Raw genomic sequence first — 15,402 nt, 5'->3', positions numbered from 1 at the left:
GGTCTGAATATTTGTTCAGACATGTGCTCCCTTCTTGGCAATTATTTGAAAGATGTGTGGGATTTAATCATCCGCAGACATCTGAAGTCATAATCAGAGGCAGATTCCAAAGATATGTAAGTCAGGTGGGTCTGACTGTGGCTAGTGAAGACAGCACTGGGTGTATGTCCTTACCCTGTGAAGCAACGTGTGTCGTACTGTTGTCAGCCCAGAAGATGTTGGTATGGAAGTGAACAAAGAAAATGACTGACATGTTAATAGAAACAGTGTGAGTACATTCTTGTTTCAGTCATGCTGTATAAAATAATTTGACAACAACAGTAACAGTTTAAGGCACAAAATAAAACTCAGTGGATCAGTAGATATATATACGTGCTGAGAGGCGGCACAGGAGGCATATATCATTCTTCGCTCTATTATAGCTACTTTTTTTGGACAAAAAACACTGTAAAGGACTTTTAACAATACAGATAGGCACAGAAACATGTGTATGTGATTATATAATTATTTGTATGTATGCAGTTATGGTGTATGGTGGACTTTGTTTTCGATGCACCATTTGTTACATTTTGCATTAAATATGTTGATGTTTGAAGTTATATACATATAACATTTTAATGTGTGTGTTACCAGAGGATGTCATGTTATATTTTTGGTGTTTGAGGCCAACAGAATCGCGAGACACTTAACGGCCGTTTCACAGCAGACATTTTGATATATATCGGCAGAGAAAGCACAGGCGTAATTAATAACAATAATTCCAGCTGTATTACATCGAGGTTTAACAGTTATATGGTTTTGTGCATGCTGTCTGGTGTGGTTTACTGCAGAACGTAATGGGATGCAGCCATCGTTACATCTTTATTAGTTACACCTGTGCGTTCCCTGCTATGAGAAATATTTATGTTTTGAGCAAGATCTCTGTTCAAATAAAATATCACAGCCCACTGATCGTTATCAGAGTCTTAACATGCCATATTGCAAAGCTGCAACCAATTCCTGTACATGAAAGCCTATTTGCACTAACATCTCATTTCCACCGAATGACATCTTCATTGCTTGTAATCAGGTTCACTATTTTTAGGGCCTCGGACATTTACTCTACTAATTCTGTAAACACGGTTTTCTCGCAGCAGCCAACTCTTGTATGATCAAAGCCAGAGCTGTCGGCGATATCTGCTTGTATATACTGTTGATTCAGCTGTGAGATACTATTGTCGGCTTCATAACTGTTTATTTGACCGTGAATTGTTGCTGTCCTTATCTGTAGTCAGAGGGGCTATTGTTCCATTATGTTCCTACGCAAGAGCCTACTCATTGTGCACACACTTTGTGTTTCGCTGGGATACACTGAACACAATGGAGAAGTCAGCAACTTGTTGAAGTGTTACTGATCTGTTGATGCAGCGCGAGACGCCATTCATTCTTTCTTCCCCTTGTTTTCAGGATTTCAACGTGTTTACATTGTAAAAAGTATAGCTTTTGCTGAGACTTGTGTAAAGTAAATTCGATTTTAAACTCAAGAGCACTTGAAACATTGCGGTTGTTTGCTCCCTTTTTGTGACAGCAATTCACTGCTCCATTTTTATTAGAGTGGATTTGTATGGAATTTGCAGAATCCCACTGTAGACCTTGGTCAGACGAGGCACACGGTGTCTTGCAGTTGAAAAAAAGGGTGCTGTAGTTCGACAAAAACAGGAAGAATACATCTATTCCTGAAACCTATGTTTTTTTTAATGCGACAGTAATTAAAATACAAGTTAAAGACAGTTTGCAGTGCTCCAACAATGTGTAAGGGATCATTTTTGATAGTGTAGTTGCTTCAGAATTAATCAATATTTTTATTTTTACAGTTGTAAGGCATGTCAACACACATGGAACATCTACTTTGCAAAAGCATAGCCATTAGAACAAGCTTCACAACATTATGTACTGTGTATGATCTAAAACAAATGAAAAAAAAAAAATACTAAGTGTGTATTATTTTGTGGTACACAACATATAACAGTATTTTGTCAAATAAGGTATAGTATCTAAAAACTGTACCATGAATCTATGCCGACTCTAACACTTTTACTTAACCCTGAACATTTCTTTTTATTTCTTGAAGTGTTTTTCAAAGATTATTTTTTTTGTTTCCAGCCTTTGCATGGGGTGGTGGTCCATATGTGGTTTAGACAGATGGGAGCTCCTAAAATAAGTTGGTGGGAAACCATCGCTTTTTCACGTTTGACACACTAAACTAAGGAAATGACTAATGACGGTGACATGACATAAACATCAAGGTGTGAATGTGCAAGGCAGAGTCTCACACTTTGCTTTTGTTTGTGGGCGCAGTGTAAAAAAAAAACCAACACCACGAGATCTTCTAACTGTTTTTTATTCACTGTAATGGCTCCAGCTATTTCTTTTAAGCAGTCACAGTACATTTGTCAGTGAACTGCTCCTCATCCCGAGATGCAAAGAATTGACTTTGATGTAATCATTCACAATAAAAATAAAAGGCTCATCAATTTTGAAATGGACATTTTATTTTTGTAAATGTGCAGGATAATTATCCAAGTCTATTAAAACTTCCCAGAGGGTTGGAAACACTTAACGCTGCGTGCTGCAGCAAGCTGGAAAAACAACGCTGTGTGAGAGGTTCGCTTGATAACTGGAAGTGTTGTCAGTCACAGTCCGTGGTTTGATGATGTGTTTCTGTCGCTGTGTACCTCTGCAGGGAACGGTTTTGTTAACCCCAGGGGCTCTCCGGGCGTCCTCAGCACACCCAGCGGCAATGGCCTGGGTAAAGTCATGCCCACCAAGTCTCCACCACCCCCTGGAGGGAACATGGGAATGGGAGGCCGCAAGCCAGACCTAAGGGTTGTTATCCCTCCATCTAGCAAAGGGATGATGCCCCCACTGGTGAGTACAGAGCACACCACTGCACACAAGTATCAGCAGCTAAAGGACCTTAAAGTACCTCTGCTCCAGGGCAGAGCAGAGCCTTGTTTCGTGGCATCTAGACTCTAATATGTTTTGCAGGGTTTTGCCACAACCATTTTTGATATTATCACGCCAGTGAAGCGTGCGAAGGTTTATCTGCCAAGTGGGACTCACTCACCGTGTGCAGGCCACACCTGAGCAGCATTCTTCTTGTGCTGCGTTCTTCTTCATCACCGCCATTAACATAGATCTGCAGCCCAGGTGTCATAACTCCCACTCAATTATTCACATTTAAATGAGAGGCATTCTCTAATTATAATAATGAAGGTGCAGAGCGCTCTGACCACAGCGGACACCTGAGGCTAAACTAGACTCTCTTGGTCATAAATCAACTCAACCAAAAAAATAAAACTATAAGTGTGGCATTCTCAGACAGCAGCCAGCAAATATACTATTTCCAACTTTGGGTGTTGCTGGTGTTGTCATCAACAGGAGCCACTCCAGGAAAATGATTGTGTTTGGTAAATAAACCTCAGGTTACTGTGGGTGCTCCTCTTTTGCAGAGCTTCATCCAGCCTGGAGCAGTTTCTAAGCAAGTGTGCGTGTTACCCTGTCAGCGTGTGGAAATCAGTAGAGCAGGACAGGTTGTGTTGTAAGAGGTTTGAAACAGGTTAGGCAGTGGCGGGCGGCAGGTTCTTTTGGAGTGGTAGAGGCTGTGGAGGGCGCTGGCTGTGGCAGGTCTGCAGACAGCCTGTCATTAGGCCATAATGGTATTAAATTAATCACATCTCAGTGTGACAGAGTGTAGATGAAGACTTAATCAGGGGCCCAGGGTGTGAGCCAGATAATATCTTGTCGCCCTTGTCGTGTCTTCCTGCCGCTATTGATTGAGTGTGGGTATTAAGACAGCCCTGGCCTGGTCGCAGTATGTCCCACAGCACGGAGAAGATGGAAGATGGGCTTCTGGTTCCTCTTAAGGCACACGGAGGATTTGAAATGCTCTGCTAAGTGCTATGTGGTCACTGTTTTTGCCAGTGGAGAAATTCGTATGTAATTCCTGCTGACTGTGAGATGATTGCAGTGTCACATTCAGAATCAGATGAGAGTTCGTCAATACCCAGAACAACTCTGTACTCTCTGCTCTTTACTTCACTGGCGTTTGTCCAGGTTGTGACTGCTTCTTCTTCTTCATTTTCAAGACAAAGACAAGTTAATCGGGTGCCTGTGCTTTGGACAAAATGGCTCATGAGTACAACAACAGACTACAGACATAAAATCAGTGGGATTTTACAACAACTGCAGAAGTCATCCACACTTTTATATTCCCCAGTGTCCCCTTTTACTGTAAAATCTAGATAGCTGGCACTATTTTCCAGAGCGCTTTACAGCCGCTCTGCTTCTTTCCTGTAACTCTGCCTCTCTTCTTCTCTTCTGTTGAGGGCAGTCTGAGGAGGAGGAAATGGATTTGGTGAGTTTTGACAAATGCCTGGGCAAATGGCTGAAATGTGAACACGCTTCCGGTAATCACACATGCTAGACTAAAGGCAGTGCTCAAACCGGAGATTGGCTCTCAGGACTGCCAGCAATAATAAATTCAAAAAAAATGTTTTGTCACTGCATGTTTTGGGTTTGGCCTGTGAAAATTGCCTCAGCCTGTTAAATTGGCTTGTCTATTCCCAACACGTCAATGTTAGTCATATACCACCAGGAGTGTGAGAGGGAGAACGAGAGAGGGAGAGAGATGAAAGCTAAGCGCTAATTAATGCTAATTTTTTTTTTTTTTTTTTTTAACTATTATATTGTAGCCACAATCTGAAAAGTTTAAGACTTAACAAAAACAGTGTTGGGTAAAAAAAATCTTAATAATTTATACTCTTACTAAGGACGAGAAGATTACATCATCTTAAATGACATCATGCTGTGAGATACTTGGGGTTCGGTGAAGTCATCTGGCTGGAGAGTGTTGGAACAATGCGAGGAAGCCATCAACTCCATCATGATGATGCAATGCTGCTTGGAGCGTAACCGCTGGCAGCTGCACATATGTTTATTACATTGTATTGTGAGGATTTGTTACAGTATTGTTCTAAACTGTGTCTGCCTTTGATTAGCGGAGTTGGAGTGTGTGCATCTGTAGCTCACGGCGTAGTTTGCTGCATGACCACACCGAGCTGTGTAGGTGTGTGTTTGTTTGGACTGCATGCTGGTCACTGCACTAAAAAACCACTGGAGCTTTACTGTACGTCACTCTGGGATTATCCTTTTGCACCCTCTCGGTTAGAAGTTGTTAATTTGATTGTTGTTGATCAGTAGGCTCACTGTGATTTGCCGTAGATGCTGTGGAAGGGGGCTTGCGTTTCCTCACCTGCACTTTTCCTGTCACTGCGTTCTGTTTCTTGTCTAACAAAGTAAAACTAAGCAGATCGTAGTAAATCTGATTAATCTTTTGTTTTGCCTGTAGCTGCATGTCGGTTGTTGTGATAACTACATCAGTTAGTTGTCCTCTTAAAATATAGTCATTGTGATTTCTGAAATATTTTAACATTTTACATGTTTTAAAGCCCATAACCATTTTTAATGTGGGATAAATCCACTAGTATATCTGCAGTTTGTTGTATAATGACACATGTATTTAGTGACCTGTATTTAAATGTATATCAGAAATAACACAACATCAGTTAATGAATATTTCTTCTTGTTTTGCCCTCTTTATTTTGACATGTTTGTAAAAACACAGACAATAATGAATCAGAAAGCTCAGAATATTGATTTCCATGAAGCTACACCACCACTTAGTGGCAGCTCTTATTATTACACTCATATTCCTGATTTATGGACCAGCTTAAAATATGTACGCTCAAAATTAAATGTCTTAAATAATGAGAAAATGTGTCGCAATTACGTTATAGTAAAGTGTTTTTTTTAGTGTTATATTTTGTGTGTGTGTGTGTGTTTTGGCAGAACACCCAGAGGATAAGCAGCTCCCAGTCCACCCAGCCGCTGGCCACTCCAGTAGTGTCTGTCACCACCCCCAGCTTACCCCCACAGGGCCTGGTCTACTCGGGCATGCCCACCTCCTACAACCCTACTGGTGAGTCTGGCCCCTTCTCTCCCCTCAGACTGAATACAACCGCCTCAGTCGCGAATGTTTGTACTACACGCTGTTGGTTCTTGCTCTTTTCTCAGCGGCACATGGTGTTGTAGCTGAAATGAGTTCTCACTGTATGTGGCTGCTTTTGTTTTTACAGAGTTCTCCCTGAGCAGCGCAGAGATCTCTTCCCTACAGGGCTTTAGCTCTCCTGGGCTCTCACTGGGCTCCATGTCGGCATGGCAACAGCATCAACTGGGCCAGGCAGCTCTTAATTCTTTGGTGTGAGTAACACACTTCCAAACAAAGGCACACTCTCCAGACGCCCTCACATAAAAGCAACACCCACTGTGCTCTGTGATATCATGCTGAATCACACATCTACATATTCCTGGCTGTTCGCATTATCGCACCTCACATTTGTTGTCTCATTTTTTTGAGTCTGAACACAAAATGTCATGCTTATCTTCTCCGCAGTGGTGGAGGTCACCTACCTCAGGGCTCCAACCTCTCCATCAGCACCAGCCACAGCATAAACATCAAGTCCGAGCCCATTTCGCCGCCACGGGAGCATGTCACCCCATCCGGCTTCCCCCCTCAGCAGCCGCAGCAAGGGTCCAGCCGACAGGAAGTTCTGGGACGTTCACCCGCTGACAGCCTCAGCTCATCCTGTAGCTCTTACGACGGCAGCGATCGCGAGGACCACCGGCCAGATTTCCACTCCCCGCTGGGGCTGGGAAGACCCCCCGCTGGCTCCGAGGACAGGGAGAGCCCTTCGGTCAAGCGCTTGCGCATGGACACATGGGTGACATAAAGAGCCCCAATCACGCCTCCAGTCACCAGCCAGTCAGAGAGAGGGAGGGGTTAGACATGGAGATAAAAGAGAGAGCAAGGGTCCTTAGAGCTATCATTATATTATTCAACTCCATTTCAATTTGTAAGACTGAGTGGCAAATGTTTAAAGACATGTCAGGACATATCTGAAGTAAATTCTCTCAAACTGATACAGTAAGATTTAAAAAAAAAAAAAAAGATCTCAGTTAGCAGGACTGAAATATATGCACAAGCAGGTGGTATCAGGTACTTGGTGCAATTCAGATGCAGAGGAAAGAAAGAAAGAAAATTGTTAAACAATAGGCGATAGATTATTGTAGTCACTGGTCTAGTCAGACACTTACATGTAGTTGCTGTATTGCTGTTGTGCTCGCAAGTTGCAAACAATCAGAGAAAGTTGTGTTGCTTTCAGGCCGAGGACCCTTACATACGATGTTCACTGCGAGAACTGTCTTTTGAAAATCATGCTGTAACCACACAAGACCTTTATCTCAAGTGGCCTCTTGTAATTTATTGATTCAGTCGACCACGAGACAGAGAGCACGGAGTTAATTAAGAGTATACAGGAATTTTGATCACACAGTAAATAATTACAACAGTCGAGACTACTTTTAGTGAATAAATGAATTAATACTGTTGGAGGTAAAAAAACAAAACAAAAATAGCGACAGAATTTATTGCAATAATGACATACTATTCATTTTATAATTTAAAAGAGTAGGATATATAAATGTGCAATTAAGATAATGCGAACCTGTCCAGTTGAACTGGTGAGAAAATCAACATGTTCACATTTGTGTAACAGTTCATCAGTAATATAAGCCAAAGCTGTTCTTTTGTGTTGTTTTTGTACAGTTGCTACGGTTTCCTAACAGCTCACTCAAACGCACCATCGTTCATCATAGTTTTTATTTTGTATCGTGCTTTATCGCAGACGGTGTAAAGTCGTGTAAACCAGATCTTGAATCGATATCTAAAGCCATGAACATTTTGCTGTTCTGTTTGTACAATTGATAATTTGAGCCAAACATTTTTCTTTTGTTGTGTAAATAGCGACTTTAATATATATCACCAGGGTGGGAGTGCGTGCTGAATGTACCGTACGGACCGCCGTTTTCAAGAAAAGTATATTTTTGTGGATTACAGCCAAGTTTACAAGTGTAGACCCTTAAAAAAAAAGTAGATCGTTCACTGGTCGATATTTACTATTTTGTTCATTTTACTGTACTCTCCTCCAAATTGAATCATCAACATGACATCCCATGTGTTTCAGTTCCAGATGGTCAACTTGTTTTTCTTTCCCTCTCTTTATTAGTGATGACTGTTTGTCCTAAAAGACATTGTAACAACAATGCTGTGAGGTTGAAGTTCCACTTTTTTCAAATTTGTGAAGGATGATCACAAGGCTAGGGGAAATAGGGTTTCTTCCCTCCCTATTGTAGTTGTATACCAGCAGCTGCTGAATACACTGCCAACATTCAAACCCAAGGTCCCAGCCCCACACTGAAGAATAATCTATTGTTACTGCATGTAGCTCAACTGAAAAACATGCCATCTCGCGAGCCCTTTCCACTATCCTGTTATTGGTTCATTGAATTGAAGCAGAAGACGTGAGTGTGGTAGAAGTGGCTGCTGACCTTCACACAAAACTGATCATGCCTGTGCTCATATGTGGTTGTAAATATTGCAGACAGTCATAATTATGTACAAAAATACTCATGTGTTTCCTTAATTTGGCCTCAGAAATTGTATCGTATATCAATGCCCTATTACTAGTAAGACTACTATAGGCCTAGGAACGTTAGGAGCCAGAAAATCCGAAGGCGTTGAAGTCGTGTACACGTAAGGTGTTGCAACGCTGTTATCGCACCGTGCGCAGACATAAGGGAGAAAAAAAAGGGGGCTGTGACTTGTTTCTTCTCCATCATCACAGAAGCAAATAATTCAGCTAATTCATAACAACGCAACGTCATCGACTTCAATCTCACTGCTGGATTGCACACATTTGTATGAGAAGTTTGCTGTACGTGAAAGGTATCGCCCTGCATTCGCCGTGACATATCTTGTGTGTGTTCCTGAGCCTCCTCCTTCGCCCCCATCATCCACTCCATGATAGTTCTCAATATATATAATGATCTATGCAGTTGTAGCCCCAACTCACACACGGAGTATGATGTCATTATAGGACACATTTAGTCCACAAAGCATCAGGAAGAAGAGCATCTGAGGATTGACTGTTAGACTCTTATCCTGAAGTGCCGCATCTGGAGGTTGCTACAAGTTATACATTATATGATTGATTTGGATACCCTGGGGCAATCTCTTCATGTTCATACACATTGGTAGACACACTTTACATGATGTATAGTAATCCATGATGTAATCCAGTTTAACACAGCAGGTGAAAATAGCAATAATAAATGACTACAACTAAAAAACAGTCTGCCTGTCTCGGCAGCACCACCTCGTAGTTGAGCACACTTTAGCACTTGATGACATATCAGGGAATTTTGTAGTTTGTCTATCTATATGCACAGTTAGGAAATGCCTTATCCCAAAGAAAAATTATATATACCATTTTTATTTTCTCTCGGTTTGAAAAAAAAAATAGACAATGCAGATATCATTCAAACTTGACCAGACCTGCCTCTTCTCAGAAAAGACCCACACAAGAAAATGCACAGTGAATGCACCGTGATACACTTTGCTCTTTTGGTCTATGTCCAAATTGTGCACAACTGATGAATGTGAAAGGAAAGGGTAATCAATGAACCTTTGTAGAGGACTTTCTTCACTTTGCTGTGTAAGAGTACACTGCTTTGCTTCATGGCTTTTATAAACAGAACTATGTGTTTGGTAAGTGTTTGTAGTTGATAGTTCACTTAACTGAAGAAGCTGTTTTCGGTTTGAGCGCTCAGACCGTTTGGCGGCACAAGCTGGACTTTGTTGCCAATGATGACATTATTTGTTTTGAAAATCGAAAGAGATTTTAAGTTAATCTACATTTTTTTCTTTCCCTTGAATGTGTTATTTTATTTTCATCATACAATAAATATTCAAGTGAACTTTTTATTAAACAATTAAGATACTATGCTAGATATTGTTGTACAAAATTTGTATTCTTCACAAAAGTACAAATATTGGCTTTTAATGTGTAATTTAGGTTATCTCTCTTATTCTGTATAAAATGAAGTAAACAACTCTTACATAGAATTTGTTCTCATGTGAAGTCCCAAACAGTAGAAACTGTCAACTTTATTAAACACCTCAGTGTATGCTCAATCTGAACTCCATGTCTATTCATCCGTTGCATTTTATTCACTGCATGCATCAGCCAGTACACTGAGGCCTCTGCTGCCGTCTGCCACACAGTGATACTCACTGCATAATGCTGTACAAACCTTTAACTCAGTGACTTAATGTAAGAACATTCGATGAAATACTGTAATGCAATCACCACACTGAAAATGTTTATCCCAAAACAGTGCTGCTTGATTTAGTACAGGGGTTTTATACATGCTGGATGAATGGGTCAGTGCACTGTGGCAGCCAGCGGTGGTGGAAGTGAATAAAAGTACAGTATACTACTGTATGAAAACAGTTTCACTACAAGCAAATGTCCTGCATTTACAGTCTGTCTTAAGTTAAAGTATAATTGTATTATCAGAATATAAAAAATAAGGGTTCCCATTATGAGTGTAATATAAATTATTTTACTATTGTGAATCGTTTAAGCAGATTTTGGTTATTGTAGCTAATTTGAACTGATTTTGACAGTATATGGTTGGGCAGTTCTGCAAAGTAAGTGTGACATTAAAGAACATATTTCCCACTAAAATGTAGTGTACTAAAATAGGCTATAAAGTATCATAAAATGGGAATACTTTTTAAAAATAAAAAATAATGACTGTCCAGCCTACTTAATGTTGAAGTCCACGGTGTAGCTGGCAGTCTGAAAAGCATTTCAGGCACTCTGATGGTCAGTAAAAATCCTTTATTTATTCATGGATGACTAACACTCATCAAAAGCTCACATGATGTGGGTAATTAAGCATTTAAGTAGTGTCCCTTTTAAAAAAAAACCTCACTAGTGCATACGTGTCAAATATATGACCCGGAGGCCAGAACCAAAGGGTCCAATCCGGCCCACCGGATGACCTTGCACACCTAATAGTGATGCACTTGTGAAGGCTAAGAGGTGCCACGTTTTGGGAGCAAGTTAAACCTTGAGTAGCTTTCTTTGTGTAAAATGCTGCTTCAGAGGCTTTTCTCCCCTGACCACAATCCAATCCAATCCAACTTTATTTGTAAAGCACTTTAAAACAACCACAGAGTACCAAAGTGCTGTACAGAAGAATAAATAAAAGACAATAAATAAAAGACAAAACAGCTCACACAAGGCATAAAATACAAGTAAAATAAATTAAGACATTTGTAAAAAAAAAAAAATAAAATAACAGCTATACAATAAAAAATAAAATAAGATAAAATAATGCACTTCTTTTCTTTTACTTAGTCTAGTGTGGTGTTGTCAGGATTATTACACAGGAGTGGAAATGTACAGAAAATGTACATTCGATGACAGTGAGTAGTCGACTGAATGTGGAAAAACTGAGAAATATTGTTGAAATTGCATTTATTCTTGTGAAGACATCACAGGCTGTTTGTCATCAGTTTTGTGATTGGATTAGCATTTTCAACATGTACTTCTTTAAAGAAAAAAAATGGAAAATATTTGGAGGCATTTGTTATTTACAGGACGTTATCCAGTGGTTTTACTGGTCTGGCCCACCTGATATCAAATCGGACTGTATGTGGCCCGTAAACTGAGTTTGACACCCCTGCACCAGTGTTTAAGTTGAAATGTGATGGTCATTTGTGTGTTACTTAAGTTTTTCTTTGTTTTTTTTACTAACAATCAGAGTGTTCAGACTGCCAGCCTATACCATGCACCTCTGTGTTAAGGAAGCTGGGCAGTCACTGTTTTTTTTTGTTTTTTAATTTGACTACTTACCTTATTCTTAAAGAGCACCTGTCACCAACACCTGGTTTCTTGACCCACTGCAGCACTTCCCTATGTTTCATCATTATCAATGGAAATACTTTTACTTTAGTGCCTCAGAATTGTACTTATTGGGGACAGGAATTCAATCTCAAACTCATCAAGAGGTCATGTTATGTGGGTCAGGTAGCATTTAAGTAGTGTCCCCTTGAAAGAAAAAAAAAAGTCCCCTAGTGTTTACTGTAAGTCAAAATGAGTTAGTCATCCATGTATTTAAGGGTTTTTTTGTATACCAACAATCAGAGTGTCCCGGATGCTTTTCAGGCTGCCAGCCTATACTGTGGACTTCTGCATTAAGGAAACTGGGCAGTCATTGTTTGTTATTTTATTTGAGTATTTGCCTCATTATTGAGGAGCACCTGTTTTGGTTTTACAATCATAATTTTATTTGACTGCTTCCCTTATTCTCGAAGAGCACCTGATTTTTTTTTTTTTTAAATTGTATTTATTAATTTATTTATGATCACCAACACCTAGTTTCTTGACCCAGTGCAGCACACCCTATGTTTTCATCATTATCAATGGAAACACCTTTACTTTAGTACCTAAAAATTGTACTTGTAGTGTTTTGAGTAATTGTAGCCCATTTAGTCACTTTTCACCACTTGTGACAGCAGCACTTATCTAAAGCTGGAGGATTTATTTGTAACTTTGAAGCTGGCCTTAAAAACTTTTGGATCAGTCTTTGAGCTCGTTTTGGACTGCATACAATACGGATACCTGTACAGGCCAAAATGCAGGAAACAAACAGTTGAGAGCAAAGTGTTTCACAGGGGACATCTAGTGATATTTCTCTTGTAGAGCAGTTTTGCAGGAAGAGTGTATTTCCACAGTCTGGCCGGTAGGAGGCACTGTAACACAAAGCATTACAGAGAGCTGTAGGATGATGGCCTGTTGGTGCACCTTGTTAGCCGAGGTCAAGGTAAGTTGGTCAAACACTGAGGTTAACGCTAACCTAGCTTAACTAAGCTGTTAGTCGGTCTGTTTAATGAAAGAAGTGTATTTTTAATATGAATATGGCAGCTAAGATTCACTATGTCAAAAACAAAAGCATCACAATTTATGCGAGGTTAACTGTAGCGTTAACAAAGGCAACTGTAGGTAAATGTGCATTGAATTCAAAGGTGAGAAACATCTCGAATACTTATGAAACATGATGCATTTGCTAACGTGGAAACTCCCCAAAAGTAGCACTGATAAGTTGGGGTTAGAGGCTCCAAAGTATACTCTTTAAAGTACTTTTACTTTTGGTGTAAAAGTACAATTTCCTATCTACAGTTGTTTCTTTACATTAAATTTTGAATGCTGGGCTTTGTTTGCCTTCTGTACATTGTGGTGTTGCTGCTCTTATGTACAACTACTAATTTTAACTGAGTTTAAATTTAGTAGCAGAACATAAAACGCTGGGACAAACAAGGGTTTTAGGTCAGCTGTGTAGCTGACATCCTCAATCTTTCATGGTTGTTTTCCGTGTGAAGGCTTGCATGTGCATCACTCAGTATATTTGTCCCCAAGTGCATGTTCTTGGCTTCCTGTCCATCAGACCAGCTGTGCTGCAGGCTGGAACAGGTCCAGTGTGCATGTGTAGAGTAACCAAGCAGGGTTTTGGGCTGTTTGAGTTGTGTGAGAAGAAGGGCGACAGGCCACCTGCCATAGGGGCTTGCCCTGTTCAGATCCCCAGCCCTGCCTTTCAACTGGGAGCCAAGTTGGGGCTCTTTCATGTGGGCCTGATCTCCTTAAGACATCAGCAAATATTGAACAAGACTCAGTCCAGACTCAAACACATCTGTTGTCATATAGTCTCCAGTGTTAGGCACAGACAAGGAGAGAGAGAGTGAACACCAGTGGGTCTGTTGCATTAGCTTCGATGTGTGGACATAAAGCTATAGTTTATACTTTGCAAACACAAATGCTCACTTTTGACGAGCTTAGGCTAAACCATGTTCCACTGTAAACAAATATGGGGCTGTGTGAGAGGAATGGAGTTTGGTATGACAACGCGGCCGCCGACTGCCAGATTCGTGCTGAAGATCAGAGATGAGATAAGACGAACAGATAGCCAACATTTCATATGCCTCAGTCATGTTGTAGAATCCATCAGCAGTATTTTGGGACCGTTTTGGACAGATAAGAAGGACAGTTGTATTGTAGAATTAGGATAGATTATGGAATTAAGCATTTTTCTCAAATACTTGGAGCTATAAGAGAACGCACATTAGAGGAAATGTAATGCATACAAGTCTTAAAACAGACAAATAGCCCCTCAAATGCAAATAAATATTCGAATCAACAATAAACAGACTGACAGGCAGGGAATAAACAGGCTGCTAAACTTGCTGTACTGTGAGCTGAACTGTTTCATTGTAGTTTGATGCCTCAGTGTGTATTTTATCTCTTGCTACAGTGTCTGAATATACTCACTATTTGTCATGAGTTTTTTTCTGACCCCACTCAACTGAAGTTACTCTGTATAGCTCCATCTAATACATTAAACTTAAGTAGGACTCATCACTCAGCTGCGGCATTCCCATAGTCGTTGAAACTCACCTTGTGAGACTGGTATGGCTTGTTTCGCCCAGTTCTTCCTCTCCACCAATCACCTGCCTTCAAAGTTGTTCTGGAGCAGGAATGGGCACTAACTAACTAGCCACAAGTTGGGCTGCCTGAAACACTTCCCCTTTGACATCATTGTTATGATGGTTGTGCTGTCTCTCTGGAAATTTACTGCTGCTCTCGGTGGAGACTGATCCAGTGAGTGGCTTTTTCAAGCTGTTTGGCAGAGGTCGACTGGACAGGTATGGTATCATGTTTTTGTTTTCTAAATTACACTAAAAAAGTCAGTAGGTAGTGAAGTAATTTATTCTAGAATTGTTTGACAGATAAGACATTAGACCTTGGCATTTATTGTGAGATTTGTCTTTGATACTGTACTGTACTTGATACTGTATTGCTACCTACTTTTGATTTAGCTGATTGATTTAGTTATGGATAGGCAATGTTTGTGTTTTATTACAGTAGATGAAGATGGAAAATTGGCCCAAGTACAGATTCAGATGGCAGACAAACAATATAGATGTCTTTACTATTGTCTGTGTATGAAATCAAATCCTCTGAAGTGTTACTACTTAAGATAGTATTCCAGCCAAAGTGTTAGACAAGATAACAAATGTGGACAGGGAAGTATACGGTGGCCCTGAGGGTCAAAGAGCTACAACATTTCTGAAAACACTACAAAATTCCAGAAAACGCTACAACATTTAAAAAAACACCAAAACAATTAACCACCACAACATTACAGAAAACAAAACATTAGGTGTGACTCAAACTGGAAAAGGTAATTATTGATTGATTCCTTGTTCTCCCTGGGATGCACTGTCTGTCAGTCTGTGACAAACAGAAGTACTGTGTAACTTCAATTAATAGCCTGGGCTTTTTGCTTAAATCACTGAAATCAATAGGCCTATATTTGGGACAGGCCTTTAATTTCTTT

The 15,402-nt window shown here is 40.2% G+C and overlaps 2 protein-coding genes across 11 annotated transcripts in view; both read left to right on the top strand.

Moving 5' to 3' along the window:
- mef2aa (myocyte enhancer factor 2aa) overlaps positions 1-7,140 on the top strand; it is a 68,782-nt gene extending 61,642 nt beyond the window's left edge. For 6 of the 9 annotated variants that reach the window (XM_078167890.1, XM_078167894.1, XM_078167891.1 and 3 more), the window contains exons 6-10: positions 2,723-2,907; positions 4,373-4,396; positions 5,890-6,019; positions 6,177-6,300; positions 6,494-7,140. In XM_078167890.1, the coding sequence (XP_078024016.1) occupies positions 2,723-2,907; positions 4,373-4,396; positions 5,890-6,019; positions 6,177-6,300; positions 6,494-6,830 (800 nt within the window). In that variant the 3' untranslated portion in view covers positions 6,831-7,140. The remainder of the gene's footprint in view (positions 1-2,722; positions 2,908-4,372; positions 4,397-5,889; positions 6,020-6,176; positions 6,301-6,493) is intronic. The other 3 variants (XM_078167896.1, XM_078167895.1, XM_078167897.1) reach the window with 1 other exon arrangement.
- Positions 7,141-14,579: 7,439 nt separating this feature from the next.
- mctp2a (multiple C2 domains, transmembrane 2a) overlaps positions 14,580-15,402 on the top strand; it is a 36,846-nt gene continuing 36,023 nt past the window's right edge. For both annotated transcript variants that reach the window (XM_033633937.2, XM_033633935.2), the window contains exon 1: positions 14,580-14,707. The gene's annotated coding sequence lies outside the window, so the exon portion shown is untranslated. The remainder of the gene's footprint in view (positions 14,708-15,402) is intronic.

This window comes from Epinephelus lanceolatus, chromosome 5 (assembly GCF_041903045.1).
Source record: "Epinephelus lanceolatus isolate andai-2023 chromosome 5, ASM4190304v1, whole genome shotgun sequence".
NCBI classification, from domain to species: domain Eukaryota; kingdom Metazoa; phylum Chordata; class Actinopteri; order Perciformes; family Serranidae; genus Epinephelus; species Epinephelus lanceolatus.
The sequence above is the reverse complement of the archived record's forward strand: the minus strand, read 5'-3'. Positions and strand labels throughout refer to the sequence as shown.